Source organism: Salvelinus fontinalis, chromosome 40 (assembly GCF_029448725.1).
Source record: "Salvelinus fontinalis isolate EN_2023a chromosome 40, ASM2944872v1, whole genome shotgun sequence".
Classification (NCBI taxonomy): domain Eukaryota; kingdom Metazoa; phylum Chordata; class Actinopteri; order Salmoniformes; family Salmonidae; genus Salvelinus; species Salvelinus fontinalis.
This window is the reverse complement of record NC_074704.1, coordinates 9,558,867-9,576,977: the sequence shown is the minus strand read 5'-3', so window position 1 is coordinate 9,576,977 and position 18,111 is coordinate 9,558,867. Positions and strand designations below refer to the sequence as shown.

The following is an 18,111-nucleotide window of genomic DNA, read 5'->3' as shown; positions in this document are numbered from 1 at the left end:
TCTGTCTAATTATTTATTCACAACATTGGTTTATATGACAATAGATTTGACAATGGACATTGTTTTAGTGATTCTATGATACACAACTGAAACCTGGTAGACAACGTACCAACATATTCTGTAAATAACCATTAATAAAATGTTTTAGACAAAGGGTTCCGCTATGGTTACAACCCTTTTTGGGGCAAATAGAACCCTTATGGTTATTTATAGAAACGTCATGGAGAATGATTGGTTCTTTACAGAACCAGGTTATCAAAAGGTTATTTTATTCTGGTTTAATAGCAATGTTATATTTTTTAAATTCCATAGGTTTTACTATTGTGTCTAACAGAATCAACTACGCTAGCGCTGGAACAGCTCAGGGTCCCTGAGGAGAGAATTGAGAACTACTGACCGTCAACCACTCAATTCACAAGACACTGATCATAATCATGTAATCGCATAACATCAAGTCCAATGAGCCGCCACCCCAACATTTTAATTATCACTGGAATCATCACCCTTCCCAAATAAGCCTTGAGGAAAACACATTTGTGTGTGTGTAGGGCTGTCGATTAAGGCAGCCCTCCACACCTCTCTGATTCAGAGTGGTTGGGTTAAATGCGGAAGACACATTTCAGTTGAGCAACTGACTAGGTATCCCCCTTTCCCTTTCAGAGGATGAGATTTTTTTTAACTAGCTCATATTTGACCTTGATCACTTCATCCAGCCCTTCATTCAGCTGCTGAGCCACTTCGCGTATCTTTTTCCCAAACTTGGACTCCAATCCCTTCTTCAGCGTCGGGCCACCTTTGCCATCCTTCTTCTGGGTAAAATAGAAATCCATGCCCAGAGCGAAGCCTTGGAGCATCCCCGATGCCTTACTGCTGGCATCTATGGCACTGGAGCTACCCACTCCTGTCACTATGGCCACCCTGGTTTAGGTTAAGGTTTAAAAACATGCAAATATTTTAAAAATAGTCAATGTATTTTTAGACAAAAGTAAATGCAGTATATTAAGATCATACCTGACCACTCTGACGGCCTCTGTGTCGACTTCCTGGAGGGTTGAGAGGTTGTGCTTCCTCAGGTGCTCCATGCCCGCGTTGATGAACCTCAAGCAGGCTTCAATGTCACCCATCAGGGCCAGGTAGTCCTGTAGGATCAGCTCAATCTTCTTCCTGTCCTGTGCACTGCTCACCTAAAAGAGATGAAGAATTTACTTCCTGGAATGAAGAGGAGTTGGACAGTGATGTTATGCACAGTACTTCAACATTCTTTTAAGTATCTAAGTTCCGAATGGAACACTTAGTGAATTTATCTGAGTGAGTTGCATGGGAAACCAACTTTGCTCCCAGGCCAAGTGAAATTCCTGGTGTCTGTCCAATCAAGCAGGAACCATATTAAGTGTGCCATCATCCTTCAAATACTCTATAAATAAAGTGTGATTGTGTTGTTTCGATTCTAACAGCTCACTTTGTTAGCAATAGCTGCAGAGGCCCCTGTGACCCCTCCAGCTGCAGCTACACCGACACCGACCACTGTCAAGGCCAGTGATGCCCCTAGCGTGAAGGGGGCGAGGATCACCCCTGCCGCAGCCGCCACCCCTCCAACCGCCCCCGTGGCGCCCCCGGTGATGCCAGCAATCTTGGTTCCCTTGGAAACCTTGGATAGAATTAAATTGTTGAATTGAATTAAATCTAATGGAATTGTAGAATTGTATTTAAATCATCTGCTTGGGGGTAATTGATGTTAGTTACAGGCTTACATTAAAAATCAAAGGCATTACAAGTGTGTACAGTAGTAGTCTATAGTGCTCCTACCTTGTTTAAGTTATCTGTACACTAGACTATAGTGCTACCTTGTCTAAGTAGTCTGTACAGTAGGTCATCATGCGCCTACCCTGTCTATGTTGCCTGTGCAGTAGTCTATAGTACTCCTACCTTGTCTAAGTTGTCTGCGATGCTGATGAGGTTAAGGATGTGGTTCTTTAGGGTCTCCCCATGCTTAGTCAGGAGGAGGTTGTACAACTGCAATGCATTCTGGAACCGCTGGGCTTTCTCTTTGAACAGTCTAGATATAGAAGGTCATTAGTATGGAGGGTGGTTAGTGACAGAATATTCAAATGTACAAAACATTGTAAACTAAATAACTTACTTTGCTTCTCCCTTCTTGGCCAGTTTATGGTCATTAGACAGATCTTTCCATGCTAAAAGGCATAGGAAAATATTAAAGTCACACCTAAACTATGCTGGAAATTACAAAGTACATTTTGAGGCTGTGATGCTCACGTTCACTTTTCACCTTCTCCCACCATTCCATCAGGCGATCTGCATCCTGATGGAAGAATCAAATGAAAGAGTGAAATGTGAATTTGACAAATGGTTGTGGTCAAATTGTCATTAGTGATGATTCTTTGGAGGTTCTGTATGTAACAAACCCACATGTATGTAAATAATACACTGCTCAAAAGAATAAAAGGAGACAGGCCAGTACATCAGGAGACGTGGAGGAGGCCGTAGGAGGGCAACAACCCAGCAGCAGGACCGCTACCTCTGCCTTTATGCAAGGAGGAGCAGGAGGAGCACTGCCAGAGCCCTGCAAAATGACCTCCAGCAGGCCACAAATGTGCATGTGTCTGCTCAAACGGTCAGAAACAGACTCCATGAGGGTGGTATGAGGGCCCGACGTCCACAGGTGGGGGTTGTGCTTACCACCCAACACCGTGCAGGACGTTTGGCATTTGCCAGAGAACACCAAGATTGGCAAATTTGCCACTGGCGCCCGGGGCTCTTCACAGATGAAAGCAGGTTCACACTGAGCACATGTGACAGACGTGACAGTCTGGAGACGCCGTGGAGAACCTTCTGCTGCCTGCAACATCCTCCAGCATGACCGGTTTGGCGGTGGGTCAGTCATGGTGTGGGGTGGCATTTCTTTGGGGGCCGCACAGCCCTCCATGTGCTCGCCAGAGGTAGCCTGACTGTCATTAGGTACCGAGATGAGATCCTCAGACCCCTTGTGAGACCATATGCTGGTGCGGTTGGCCCTGGGTTCCTCCTAATGCAAGACAATGCTAGACCTCATGTGGCTGGAGTGTGTCAGCAGTTCCTGCAAGAGGAAGGCATTGATGCTATGGACTGGCCCGCCCGTTCCCCAGACCTGAATCCAATTGAGCACATCATGTCTCGCTCCATCCACCTCCACGTTGCACCACAGACTGTCCAGGAGTTGGCGGATGCTTTAGTCCAGGTCTGGGAGGAGATCCCTCAGGAGACCATCCGCCCCCTCATCAGGGCATTCCCAGGCATTGTAGGGAGGTCATACAGGCACGTGGAGGCCACACACTACTGAGCCTCATTTTGACTTGTTTTAAGGACATTACATCAAAGTTGGATCAGCCTGTAGTGTGGTTTTCCACTTTAATTTTGAGTGTGACTCCAAATCCAGACCTCCATGGGTTGATAAATTTGATTTCCATTGATAATTTGTGTGATTTTGTTGTCAGCACATTCAACTATGTCAAGAAAAAAGTATTTAATAAGAATATTTCATTCATTCAGATCTAGGATGTGTTATTTTAGTGTTCCCTTTATTTTTTTGAGCAGTGTATAATACACAATGTATTGATGCCTGACAGCTTAGTTGAGCTGTTCATGGTTATACATAGGCCCAACAGCCGCTAGTGGTTGTGTTCTCATTCCTGTCTTTTGACCACTTAGGGCTGTTTAGGTCAGGTTTTACAGTGTATGGTGAATTTCAGAAAATTTTGATCGTGGATCAGTTTAGCATATTTCCCCCACTAATTGTTCCTGTTAGGACTGGGGAAGTGGAAGCTGATCCTAGATCTATACCCAGGGGAATCATCACGGAGCAGGTTCTCAGTCACTTGGAATACCTTGATGTTATCTTCTTGTTCCTCTTCACTAACGCTGCTTATTGAGAGTGTTTTGATTCTGCCTTTCAGAGGGAGTGACTGCTTTAACGGCAATGGAGGTGGTGGCCTTACATAGTGAACATAGGTTGCACATGTCCGTTGTTGAACTGCTACCTAAAACAATAGAAATACAATAAACTTATTTTCAGGACACTTTGTTTGACCTGTAATAAAGTATGACACGTCGGGCTGGTTTCCCAGATTAAGATCAAGCCTAGTCCTGGATTAAAAACTCTTTCAAAAGATTATCTCCATTGAGAATGGTCCCGTGTAGCACAGTTGGTAGAGCATGGTGCTTGCAACGCCAGGGTTGTGGGTTTGATTCCAATGAAGATTTTTTTTTTTTATACACTCACTACTTCAAATTGCTCTGGACAAGAGTGAACATTTGTAAAAAGCATTATTAAAAATAAAAAATAAAAATCATGGACTAAACTTAATCTGGGCCTGGGAAATCAGGCTGGTCTCAGACTAGACGTAACATAGTAAACGAAAATAAGGGGCACTCAATTGTATATGATATGTAATGTTTGGTATGGTTACATAAGTAACATTCTGTCTTAAGGCAAAAACTAAAGGAGGATGGATGGGTTGGCGTATAAAGTGAATGTTGAGCAACCCAAAAGTTGCATGTTCAAATCGCCTCAGACAACTTTGCAACTACTTGCTAATTTGCAACTAGTTAGCATGTTAGCTAACCTTTTCCCCTAGCAAAAATTAGACACCTAGCTAACGTTAGCATTAGCCACCAACGTCAGCCACCACAAATTGGAATCTAACATATGTGTATTGCAAATTTGTAACATATTGTAATTCATAACATACGAAGTGAAGGATGGCCATCCACAAATAAATACATATACTCATTTGAGTGTCCCCGATTTTTGTTTACTGTTACATCCAGCCGAGTCCAGGTTGTGGAAACCGGCCCTTGAAGTATAATGTGAATAACTTAAACAGTATTTGTAGCTGGCTGACTGATCCCTTTAGTTGTCATACCGTATGAGTTTCATGCGTAACAAAAACCTCTTCATAGATATAGTCATTGGATTCTTCTCTGTCAACGACGGCAGGCGACCCAAACTGGAAGAACAATGTACAGCTCGGGAAAACCAAGTATTAGTTTTAAGATCACAGTATTCATTCTCCGTATAGCTCATTCTAATATTTCTACTGTACATTGTTGTTACACACCACATGTATTATATACTGGATTCTTGACATGGATATATTACAGTGAGCTACTGTTGTACTCGGTCATTCTTAGTATACAGTATATTGTGTAAATTATCCCGGTATACATACATATAGATTGCATTTGGATTACTGATCCAGTGTTATTTGGGTTGTTAATTGGATTCGTTGAGACAATCCTTATTTGTTTGGCATTATACTCCATTGTTAGGAGCTAGTAACATAACATTTTTGCTGCACACGCTATAACATCTTCTAAACTGTGTACGTGACCAATACACGATTATTTGATTTAAGCTTAGTGTTAAAAATCTGTTTTCGCCGTCTGTCTCACCGTACGAGTTTCCTGCACAGCCAAAACCTTTTCATAGAGAGGGGGATCAGAGTCCTCCCTGTCAACGACGGCAGGCGGGCCAAGAGGACGACGCACCACCAGCTGCTTGTTCTGGTCCTCTTTAGCTTCAAACTGAAATAACATTCAATAATATTCAGAGAGTGCACTTTGACGTAAATCCTAACTTCCGCTCAAGACGAATTTCCACTTAGTTGTACGTTAAATGTCAGTGGGAGACAGAGAAAATGTGACATAAGTGGAAGTTAGGATTCACTCTCACTGTATATGAGAGCAAGTGAAAGAAGTGTGTTGCTGCACCAGATGAGATACCTTCTTAATGAATTCAGACACACTCCCCCCATCCTGAGGGTCACAACCACCTTCTGGAGGATTCCTTCCCACCGACCACCTATTCTGGGTCACAGGGGGTGGTTTCTGGGCTGTGCCTGGCTTCTAAGACATCAGTAAGAAAAAAATAAAATAGTGTCACACCATTGTTATATACACAACGTACAAAACATTAAGAACAGCTTCCTAATACTGAGTTGTACCCCCTACCCCCTTTTGCCCCCTGAACAGCCTCAATTCATCTAGTCTCCGCTGCTTCCCACAGTTGTGTCAAGTTGGCTGGATGTCCTTGGGTGGTGGACCATTCATACACACGGGAATCTGTTGATCTTGAAAAACCCAGCAGCGTTGTAGTTCTTGACAGAAACCAGCACGCCTGGAACCTGCTACAATACCCCTTTCAAAGGCACTTAACTTTTGTCAAGCCCATTCACCCTCTGAATGGGACGCATACAGTCGTGGCCAAAAGTTGAGAAATAAAATTTGTAATTTACAAAGTTTGCTGCTTCAGTGTCTTTAGATATTTTTGGCAGATGTTACTATGGAATACTAAAGTATAATTACAAGCATTTCATAAGTGTCAAAGGCTTTTATTGACAATTACATTAAGTTGATGCAAAGAGTCAATATTTGCAGTGTTGACCCTTCTTTTTCAAGACCTCTGCAATCCACCCTGGCACGCTGTCAATTAACTTCTGGGCCACATCCTGATGGATGGCAGCCCATTCTTGCATAATCAATGCTTGGAGTTTGTCAGAATTTGTGGTGTTTTGTTTGTCCACCCGCCTCTTGAGAATTGACTACAAGTACTCAATGGGATTAAGGTCTGGGGAGTTTCCTGGCCATGGACCCAAAATATCAATGTTTTGTTCCCCGAGCCACTTAGTTATCCTCGATCCCACTTAGTTATCCATCATGCTGGAAAATACATTGTTCGTCACCAAACTGTTCCTGGATGGTTTTTCCTGGAGAGAAGTGGCTTCTTTGCTGCCGTTCTTGACACCAGGCTATCCTCCGAAAGTCTTCGCCTCACTGTGCGTGCAGATGCACTCACACTTGCCTGCTGCCATTCCTTAGCAAGCTCCGTACTGGTGGTGACCCGATCCCGCAGCTGAATCAACTTTAGGAGACGGTCCTGGCGCTTACTGGACTTTCTTGGGCGCCCTGAAGCCTTCTTCACAACAATTGAACCGCTCTCCTTAAAGTTCTTGATTTGATAAATGTTTGATTTAGGTACAATCTTACTGGCAGCAATATGAAGCCCTTTTTGTGCAAAGCAATGATGACGGCACACCTTTCCTTGCAGGTAACCATGATTGACAGAAGAACAACGATTCCAAGCACCACCCTCCTTTTGAAGCTTCCAGTCTGTTATTCGAACTCAATCAGCATGACAGAGTGATCTCCAGCCTTGTCCTTGTCAACACTCACACCTGTGTTAATGAGAGAATCACTGAAATTATGTCAGCTGGTCCGTTTGTGGCAGGGCTGAAATGCAGTGGAAATGTTTTTGTGGGATTCAGTTTATTTGCATGGCAAAGAGGGACTTTGCAATTAATTGCAATTCATCTGATCACTCATAACATTCTGTAGTATATGCAAATTGCCATCATACAAACTGAGGCAGCAGACTGTGAAAATTAATATTTGTGTCATTCTCAAAACATTTGGCCACAATCCATGTCTCAAGAAATTTAAAACAAACTTATTTAACCTGTCCCCCCACCTCCCTTCACTGTTTGACGTGGATTTAACAAGTGACATCAATAAGGAATCATAGAATTAACCTGGACAGTCTATGTAGTGGAAAGAGCAGATGTTCATAATGTTTTGTACACAGTGCGTTCAGAAGGTATTCACACCCCTATCCATTTTCAAGTCTTGCCATAGATTTAAGCCAATTTAAGTAAAAACTACAGTAGGCTACTCAGGAACATTCAAAGTAGTCTTGGTAAGCAACTCCAGTGTATATTTGGCCTTGTGTTTTAGGTTATTGTCCTGCTCAAAAGGAGAATTTGTCTCTGTTGAAAAGCAGACTGAACCAGGTTTTCCTCTAAGATTTTGCCTGTTATTAGCTCTATTCCATTTCTTTTTACTTTAAGAAATCCCTAGTCTTTGCCGATGACATGCATACCCATAAATGATGCAGCCACCATGCTTGAAAATATGAAGAGTGGTACTCAGTAATGTGTTATGTTTGGGTTATGTCCAACACACACAACACTTTGTATTCAGGACCGATGTTCCCTCTGAGCTGCATGCCTGCACTAGCACGCAGCTCCCCCAGGAATGCAGCACAGAAGAAATATCACTGCACACAGAGAAGCATGAGATTGAACATCACTCAATTTTCCAGAGTTTTCCCCCTTAGTGTTACATATCAACATTTCCCCTTTACTGTGGGAATTGTGATCGAATCAACACAATATTAGCCACTTTTAATTTAACATACCCGAAATAAAAAACGAACTATGCAAGAGATTGTTGTAGGCAGAACACGTCAAAGTAGAATTCTATAGCATTGACAGGCATGACCCATACTCTACACAGACCCCGTGCGCCATAACGAAATCAGAGCTGCAGTAGGCCTATATGCAAACAGACCATTGCCAGATATGGATCTGTGCCATTCACTTTGAACTGGACTGTGTTTACAGCATGAACGGTCGTGAGTAGATGCGGTTGACATCAAAGCGAGAGCCACATAGTGACGATGTGGTTTCTTGCATCAAACACCACAGCATTTTCAGTCACCTCCTTGTCTGAAGGACAAGTGGATAAACAGGTTAAGCCCTGCATGTTTTTTTCAAAGGTCTCATGGAATGTAGGCCTACATTGAACACCACACATTAGCTGCTAGTGTAGGCTGAATAATAGAACAGCCATTTCCATGTTAAAATATAATGGGATACATCATCTCCATTGTAAGCCCCTCTAGTAGGCCTTCATTATAATGAAATAGCCACAGTAGCCTACTTTACCACTTAAAACTAAAGTCGGTACAGCCCCAGTGTTCTGCGCTCAGCAGACCAGACATTCTCACTGATGCTACACTCTGCCTAGTGGCTACTTAGCTTATTCATACCCGTCTCAAAATACAACACTGCCCCTTTAAGACAAAAAAAGCTAGCTTTCCAAAGATATCCAGAAAGGCACACGTTTTGTGCTCTTGTAGGAAGCAATCACTCCCCCATTGCCGACTACAAATTACCTAGAACTGGGCTAATAGCTAATTATCCTTTGCTAGTTTTGAACACATTTACAAATGTCGCTACATGTACCTCAAAACAAGCCATTTACTCTTGCGTGGTTCATTTCATTTCGATATGTTGCAATGAAAGTGGCTAATATTGTGTTGATTCAATCACAATTCAAACAAAAAAGAGAAACGTTTTTAGTGTTAACGGGGAAAACAGAAAGTTCAGTGAAGTTCTTGCTTCTCTGCTTACAGAGAAAGTCGCCTGTATATAGTATGCTTCCTTTATCGTGTTCTTTTTATATCGTGTGTTTTTGGTTCAACCTTGTTATTTTTAGTATGACATTGTTATTGATTTCTGCATTGTTGGGGTTAGACCTTCAAGAAATTAGACGTTCATCCGTGTTTCTCAAACATCAAATGTTGAATTGTTTAAGGTTAAGGTTAGGCATTAACTCCAAATGGTTAAGGCTTAACAAAAATGTTGAAAAAAAACCTTTATCGTTGGATTCGAACATGCTTACGCAGATGCTTACGCCCATACGCCATCCCCAACGTCCTAGCTAAACTGAAACCTTCTTGGAGGTAACAGTGCTCATTGTTGCCCCAGTGGCCAGATTCCACTTCATTTCCCAACATCCTCAGACATGGATGGACATTGAATACTGACTTGTATCACGAGTGACCTGACTGGTTGTCAATGGTTGAATCCAATCCATTGAATAATGGATAGTCTCTTACCCTGCCTCTATCAACCCCTGGACCAGTTGTGTGTGAGGGAGAGGAGGGACCATAGCTCCATCTCCTCTGGGTCTCACTCTCCTCAGGCTTGCCAACATAGACTTTCCTGGGGTGGGGCACTGGAGGTGGAGGCTGTGGGGGGAGAATGTATGGGTGGGTGTTAAGATTCATACTGTATGAGAGCAAATTAAAAGAGAAGAATGCATGTTGCTGCATCAGATGAGATGCCTTAATGAATTCAGACACTCCATCATGAGGGTCATATCCGCCTTCTTGTGGAGGACTCTTTCAGCTAGGACTTATTCTGGGCCACAGGGGGCAGCTTCTGGGCTGTGCCTGGGTTCTAACAAGTCACATTTACAATAACACAGTTCACACCATAGTTATATACTGTACATCGTAGTATACCACTGCAGTTCAAATATAAATTCATTTGAGTCAATGTATATTTCAAACCATAGGTCTCTCACAGAAGAGTGAGGTGGAGAGCCATGGTGGATGTCCTATGCTCCCCAGGGGGCCAAGAGGATGAAGTCAGGTAAGTCATGTCATAGGTAAAACTGCAGTTCAAATAGTAAGGAATGCAAGTCAATAGCTGTGTCAAAAGTAGTGCACTATATAGGGAATAAGGTCCCAAATGGCACCCTATTCCCTACATAGTGGACTTCTTTTGACAGTCTCTTACTCTGCCTTCACCAACCCCTGGGCCAGATGGGTCTGATGGAGAGGGACCATAGCTCCATCTCCTCTGGGGCTCACTCTCCTCAGGCTTGCTATTACAGATGTTCCTGGAGTGGGGCACCATAGGTGGAGGCTGTGGGTGGAGGGGGGGGTTAAGAACGTATGGGTGGGTGTGAAATAGAAGCCAAGGCGGCTGATCGGACATTGAGACAGACAGGACGAATTGGCCAATAAACCTTGTACAGAAAATAACAGAACAGGACGTTGACATAAATACTTTCATTGGGCAAAAGATACTCTGTATACTAGTCAGGCAACAACTTTTGGCCTTTCAGAAAACTCAGGTATGACTGTACTCTACCCAAACTTACCTGCCCAGCCTGCTCTCCCTCCAACAAAGACCAACTGAGCACCTACATAAGTACTCTTTCCAGGAACTCCCACTAGGAATGTTCCATCATGATAGCCCCAAAACACATCTACCATAAATGCATAATTTTTAAGTAAAATGTTATCAATGCAATAGTTTTAAATCTGTCTAAAAATGCTTTGTTTTATTTTGCAGTGGAGAAGGAACCCTGGATGTAATTGCCTTGTCTATCCAGTTGGACGAGACATATTTCAGCTGTTGACACAGCCTTGCCATTCCATCCCTTTCACTTTCAGTCTGACTTTTTGCATTTAGATTGTGTGAAAAACAAAATGCATTTATTGTGGCATAAAAGACAGCTACAAACATCTTTCTCCTGCTTAGCACTTTTGGTGAATGTAGCAATGACAGTTTTGACTTAAAGTTATAAGCTAATCAATTGCACTTTAGTCATAAAACTCCACAGGTAAATGAAAAAGTCCCTTACCTTTGCCATCTCAGAAATACCAGTATTCTACTGTCAATTTCTCTGGATATTTGTCTTGTCATAAAGCACGGTTTACCTCATACACTTCCTCTCCTTTCTCCACTCACAATAGGAGAGATTCTTTTGTGTGCATCAATCTACTATTCGGAGGGCAGTCCATAGAAAAGCAGGTTTTTCTGCATCAACTGGATAACACCATGCCCCGGGGACGACAGAGTCAGTTGTTATGCTGTGTTTCCCAACCCTGGTCCTCCAGTACCCCCCAATAGTACGTTTTTATTGTAACCCTGGACAGTGTCTCCTGACCCCTCCGGTCTCAGCCTCCAGTATTTATGCTGCAGTAGTTTGTGTTGGGGGGCTAGGGTCAGTCTGTTATATCTTGAGTATTTCTCATGTCTTATGTGAATTTAAGTATGCTCTCTATCAGAGGACCTGAGCCCAAGGACCATGCCTCAGGACTACCTGCCATGATGACTCCTTGCTGTCCCCAGGCCACCTGGCCGTGCTGCTGCTCCAGTTTCAACTGTTCTGCCTGCGGCTATGGAACCCTGACCTGTTCTCCAGACGTGCTACATGTCCCAGACCTGCTGTTTTCAACTCTCTAGAGAGCAGGAGTGGTAGAGATGCTCTCAATGATCGGCTATGAAAAGCCAACTGACATTTTCTCCTGAGGTGCTGACTTGTTGCACCCTCGACAACTACTGTGATTATTATTATTTGACCATGCTGGTCTTTAATGAACATTTGAACATCTTGGCCATGATCTGTTATAATCTCCACCCAGCACAGCCAGAAGAGGACTGGCCACCCCTCAACCTGGTTCCTCTCTAGGTTTTGGCCTTTCTAGGGAGTTTTTCCTAGCCACCGTGCTTCTACACCTGCATTGCTTGCTGTTTGGGGTTTTAGGCTGGGTTTCTGTACAGCACTTTGAGATATCAGCTGATGTAAGAAGGGCTATATAAATTGCATTTGATACGCACACCTGATTCAACTAATCATCAAGCCCTCAATGAGGTGAATGAGGTGTGTTTGTACAGGGCTACAACACTGTATTGTTGGGGGTACTGGAGGACCAGGGTTGGGAAACACTGCCATATAACAACTGACTAGTCCCCGGTGCAGTTATATGGGACACTTTTACAAGTCCCATTGAGAGATTCAGTGAAATGAACATGACTAAACCTATTTTCTTTTAATGATTTGGTTCACAACAATAAATTTGACGATGAAACGTGGTAGCCATTCTGATGCACAACTGAACCCAGGTAGACTTAATGTACCCAGTAGAAAACCAATCCTTTAAGAATGAAGTGAAAATCTTAGACAGTATTTAGAGCTGACACTGATGCTTTAAATTTTGTCTCACCGTACAAATTTCCTGTGTAGCCAAACTGGACTCCCCTCTGTCAACAATAGCAGGTGGCCTGAGAGGAGTAAAAAAGTTATTCAAGTCATTTCAGAGACTATGCACTCTGGGGAGAAATGTAACTTCCACTCAAGTAGAATGTTCACTTAGCCATGCATTGATGTCAATGGGAGACAACGTGAAAATACAGCTCAAACAGAAAGGAATTTAAGACCATGTACACTGAGTATACAAAACATTATGAACACCTGCTCTCTAACAGACTGACCAGGTGAAAGCTATGATCTCTTATTGATGTCACATGTTAAATTCACTTCAGTGTAGATGAAGGGGAGGAGTCAAGTTAAAGAAGGATTTTCAAGCCTTGAGACATGGATTGTGTCTGTGTGCCATTCAGAGGGTGAATGTAAGACAAAATATTTAAGTGTCTTTGAACAGGGTTTGGTACCGGCGTACCGGTTTGTGTCAAGAATTTTAACAGTGATGGGTTTTTCCACACGCAACAGTTTCCTGTGTAACAATAATGTTCTGCACCCAAAGGACATCCAGACAACTATGGGAACCATTGGAGTCAACAGGGGACAACATGCCTGTGGAGCGCTTTCGACACCTTGGAGAGTCCATAGCCTGACAAATTGAAGGTGTTCTGAGGGCAGAGGGGGTGGGTTGATTTGAATCTCTTGATTTATGGACAGTGTCTTACCCTGCCTTCACCAACCCCTGGGTCAAGTGTATCGGAGATACAGAGGGCGAACCAATTCTCCATCTCATCAGGGGGTCGCTCTCCTCAGGGTTGCCCAGAAAGCTATTCATTGGGTGGGGCACCAGAGGTGAAGACTGTTGGGGGAGTGGGACTGGGTTTCTGAACATTTCTACATAATGTGGATGCTACCATGATTACCTATTCTTGAATGAAGTGTGAATGATAAGAAATACTCCCCCTCAAAAAAATGCTAACCTCCCCTGTTATTGATGAGAGGTTAGCATGTCTTGGGGCTATGATATTTGTGCATCAACTTTCTTACTCAGTATACAGGATTATATATACACTTACATTAGCATCAACATTATGTAGAAGTGTTCAGAAACTTTATTCACATAACTGACAACACATTATTCACCATAATTTATTGGGCACAAAATAATCTGAAACAACCAGAACAAAGAGCAAATGCAGCCAACAAGTTTGTAGAGTCATAAGCTTGATGTAGTCATTAAATTCTAGGAATATGGGACCAAATCATTAATGAATATAAACCCTGGATTGCTGATGTTATGCATTATTGGCCATTGAAAGGCTTTGAATCAACAGGTCAGCCATAATTGGTACTCCCAGTAGGCACAGTCGTCCATAGGAATGAATGGAATTCTACAGTTTCAATTAAATATGCCATGGACAAAATTACATGCATTTAAGGGTCTTATTCTGGTAACCAATGCTTGATAAAAGTATTCTCGCTCTTACCCATAATAATCTCATCATGTAGCCTAGATTAGTTTACCCGCACTGTATCTGCGCGCTGTTGCCTAGTGATGGATCGTTCTCAAACGGACGGCTCTTTTTGAGACGATTTTTTGGTGAACGTCGGTGGCCGAATCGAATCGGTGAAAGAGTCGTTCATAAAATACCAGATGCACTCCTGGTTTAATGTAATAGGCCTACCTGAGCTTCAACAAATGCCTGAACTTAAATTGTTTGTCCATGCAAGTAATGTTTTATTGTGTGATATAATTCAGTCAATCTGATTGATTTTAAAATTTGAGTATCTTCATCCATCGCCAACAACTTCGATAACCGTTACTACTTTAATCTAAATATATTGGTAATTAGACAACTTCTAAATATTATGCAGCAAAAACAGCGACATCGGATTTTAGTAACCTTACGGGCCTATTGGAACACAAGTCATATATATATCTACTTTGTTTGATCAGCTTTTTTGAACGGCCGCTAACGAAGGCGTCCTATGTCCCACCGTCTGCTGCATGAATGGTACATTTCCAAATTTCCAAGTATTCTCATTCAGTCAACACATTAAATGTTCAATCAAACCAGACTCGGAGTCCTACTATTCCACAGATAAGACAAGGCCCTTACCATTTCAGATGTCAGTATCTTGTCACAAAGCAGTTTCTCACTGATCTACTCCCAACAGAGTGGAGACTGGTTCATTTAAGTCAGGGGTGTCAAACTCATTCCACGGAGGGCCTAGTGTCTGCAGGTCTTTGGTTTTTCCTTTCAATAAAGCCCTAGACAACCAGGTGTGGGGAGTTCCTAACTAATTAGTGATGTTAATTCATCAATCAAGTATAAGGGAGGAGCGAAAACCCGCAGACACTCGGCCCCCCGTGGAATGAGTTTGACACCTGTGATTTAAGTGCTGCACCTGCGATCTACTTATTCTGGGGCAGTGCCTATAAAGGCAGGTCTTTCTCCATTATCACCTTGATTGATCACCCACTTGATAAGGTCATATCTAGACTGGATACAGCTTTTGTCAAATTTGACATCAAACGTTGATCGTTTTTAGCTAAGCCTTTTCCTGACCTTGACCTAATTCTCCTAACCAGAGACAGATACATGACTCATCTTTATATCTGTTCCATTTTGTGACAGCATGGGCAGCGCTATTGAGGCTACAACCCATTGGAATCTCCACCCAGTTGACTACTTTTAAAGGGTGGAATCCCTCATTGGCACTGCCCATGCTAAAACTACCTTTTGGCTGCTAGAGGTCTCTTTCATTCTCTATGGCCCACCTCTTAGTACATGTCGCTGGGTGGGAGTGTGATGCCTTTAAAACTCACTGTTACATTGTTTGACCTCACTGTGCTTGCACCATATTTTTATTTTTTATTTTTATTTCACCTTTATTTAACCAGGTAGGCAAATTGAGAACACGTTCTCATTTACAATTGCGACCTGGCCAAGATAAAGCAAAGCAGTTCGACACATACAACAACACATATGGAGTAAAACAAACATACAGTCAATAATACAGTGAAAAATAAGTCTATATACAATATGAGCAAGTGAGGTGAGATAAGGGAGGTGAAGGCAAACAAAATATATATATAAATATAAAAAGGCCATGGTGGCGAAGTAAATACAATATAGCAAGTAAAAAAAAGAAAAAAGTAGAGATAGTAGAGATAGAAAAAAGTAGAGATAGAAATAATGGGGAGCAAAATAAATAAATACAGTAGGTAAAGAGGTAGTTGTTTGGGCTAGCCTACCTCCATCCAGAGCCATGTAGGCTATTAAGGCTGCGTTTACACAGGCGGGGCAATTCAGATATATTTTCCCCACTAATTGGTCTTTTGACCAATCACATCAGATCTTTTTACATCGGATCATTTTTCAGAGATGATAGGTCAAAAGACCAACTAGTGAAAAAAACACAGCTATTGAATCTGATCTTTGACTTCCGATTTATACCACATCCATATGTGGATCTCAATCCTGGTACTAACCCAATCCTCCATAGAGCTCGCCAGCTTGTAGTCCTAAAAAACGGAAATGAGTTACCTATTGCTTCGTTCAGCCATTCCTATGGGGAAAATGAATTGGCAAATAATAGAGTTTTGGGATAAATGCCGAAAAATAAGGTCTGAGGTTAACACAGGCTTAGGAGATCTTATACGTTTTGTTCTATGAGATAATATCCGTCAGTTAACACGACCTTTATGAATTATGAAGCCTTTTATGTGCTTTATATGATTACATAAATTCTTCAAAATTCACAAAAAGTGACGTTAGCTGATAAAGATTCTCATAGAACAAAACGTACAAGATCTCCTAAGCCTGCATTTACCACAGACCTTACTTTCGGTGTTTATCCAAAAACCTTCCAAAAACTCCATTCATTTTCCCATGCACCCCTTTACATTACACTGATGTCACGCGACTCTTGGCTGTCGTAAGAAAGCCATCGCCACCTGCGCCCATTCAACATAGCCTAGATTTACGTTATTACTTGTAAACAAAATAACTTTTTGGGGTTCACATACGCTTACAATTATGTTTTAATTCTAGCTTGATGAGTTGCTAAGATTATATTTGGTTGTGATCTTAGCAAAATAACTATTTTGGATGCAGCAGTGTTTAGCTAGAATGCTAACACTCATTGACATAGGATGTAGTAAAAGCTAGCCAAAGAGCCATTTTACTGGTTGAGGTGCTTAAGTATAATGCAGTTGATTTGCGAAAATGATACAAACATATTAAGCAGGACATTTATATGAGACTTAAAACCCAATTATAACTCAAAAGTAGTGTGAAATGCACTCATTAGCAACATGTAAATAGCATTTTTTTTGTTGGCGTTCTATGAGACAAACATATTAAGCAGGACATTTATATGAGACTTAAAACACAATTATAACTCAAAAGTAGTGTGAAATGCACTCATTAGCAACATGTAAATAGCATTTTTTTTGTTGGCGTTCTATGAGAAATCCCAGTGTTCTGCCACCAATTTGCGCGCATCGCCCTCGTGGGGCAACACAGAAAGGGTTCAATAGGTGTTGGCCAACGAACCATGACGGAGATAGTGCCTACAAAAAGACGCCATTAGGACTACAATTAATTGCTCTCTATATGCGACCTGTCTGGACACTCAGATAAGATTTTGTTTTGCTTAGAAGTTATTATAGATTATTTTTTACAACCTGTCGTTACCATGACAACCACCCCAAATTTTAAAGGAACAGTGAAATCTGTGTACTACTTCAGAGCCTACATCAAGTGTGAATGTGAATTTGGGTCAAGTGTGGACATTCAGAAAAAAGATTGGCTATAAAGAAAATCAGATTTGGGGTTTTAGGGTGGCTGTGTAAACACAGCCTAAGAGAGTTGGGGCTATTCATAATGGAATTCTCTAGTCTACACCATTGATTAAAGATGCACTCGCATCACCATTTATTCTCAGAATTCAGCTTATTCAAATTCAATCCATTGGTAGACCACGGCGCTTGTAACACCAGGGTAGTGGGTTTGATTCCCAGGACCACCGATATGTAAAATGTATGCACACATGACTGCATGTCGCTTTGCATGAAAGCGTCTTGCTAAATGGCATACACAGCATAATGAAGTGTTTGATGGGAATTTCTATTGCCTTTGTAGTGACGTCATTATCGGGGTTACATTGTCTGACCTCCCTATGCATCATCTTCGTCCGTCTAATTACGTTGAGTGGGTGGGAGTATCATGCATAGACAGAACAGCGTAAGCCTGACATACAGGGGCTATACACCCAGAATATGCTATTCCGTTTTTTTGAAATACATTGTATTATGTTTCTTAGTTAAGACATGCCTAAACAATGGATCATTTTTGTGATGGTCAATATTAAATGGAATCATTACCGTTTAAAATGTAGCGGTTCCAAAGACACACATCAGCGACCCGTATGCCCGGAGATACAAAACATGTTTATGTTAATAGTAAATAACAGTGCAATGATTTGCAT

General features: G+C 41.9%; 1 protein-coding gene across 4 annotated transcripts; it reads right to left on the bottom strand.

Moving 5' to 3' along the window:
* LOC129839955 (uncharacterized) lies at positions 1–18,081 on the bottom strand. 4 transcript variants are annotated; one of them, XM_055907697.1, is made up of 15 exons: positions 14,736–18,081; positions 13,341–13,474; positions 12,638–12,695; positions 10,419–10,547; positions 9,734–9,865; positions 5,779–5,901; positions 5,449–5,580; positions 4,920–5,003; positions 3,882–4,034; positions 2,275–2,320; positions 2,141–2,192; positions 1,927–2,056; positions 1,460–1,648; positions 1,012–1,184; positions 1–918 (listed from the first exon to the last, which is right to left on the bottom strand). In XM_055907697.1, the coding sequence occupies exons 1-15, from the start codon at positions 14,736–14,738 to the stop codon at positions 657–659; spliced, it is 1,800 nt and encodes a 599-aa protein (XP_055763672.1). In that variant the 5' UTR covers positions 14,739–18,081; the 3' UTR covers positions 1–656. The 4 variants fall into 4 exon arrangements, with proteins under 4 accessions (XP_055763672.1, XP_055763673.1, XP_055763676.1 ...); XM_055907698.1 differs by having other exon boundaries at positions 13,341–13,442; XM_055907701.1 differs by lacking the exon at positions 13,341–13,474.
* Positions 18,082–18,111: the final 30 nt, after the last annotated feature.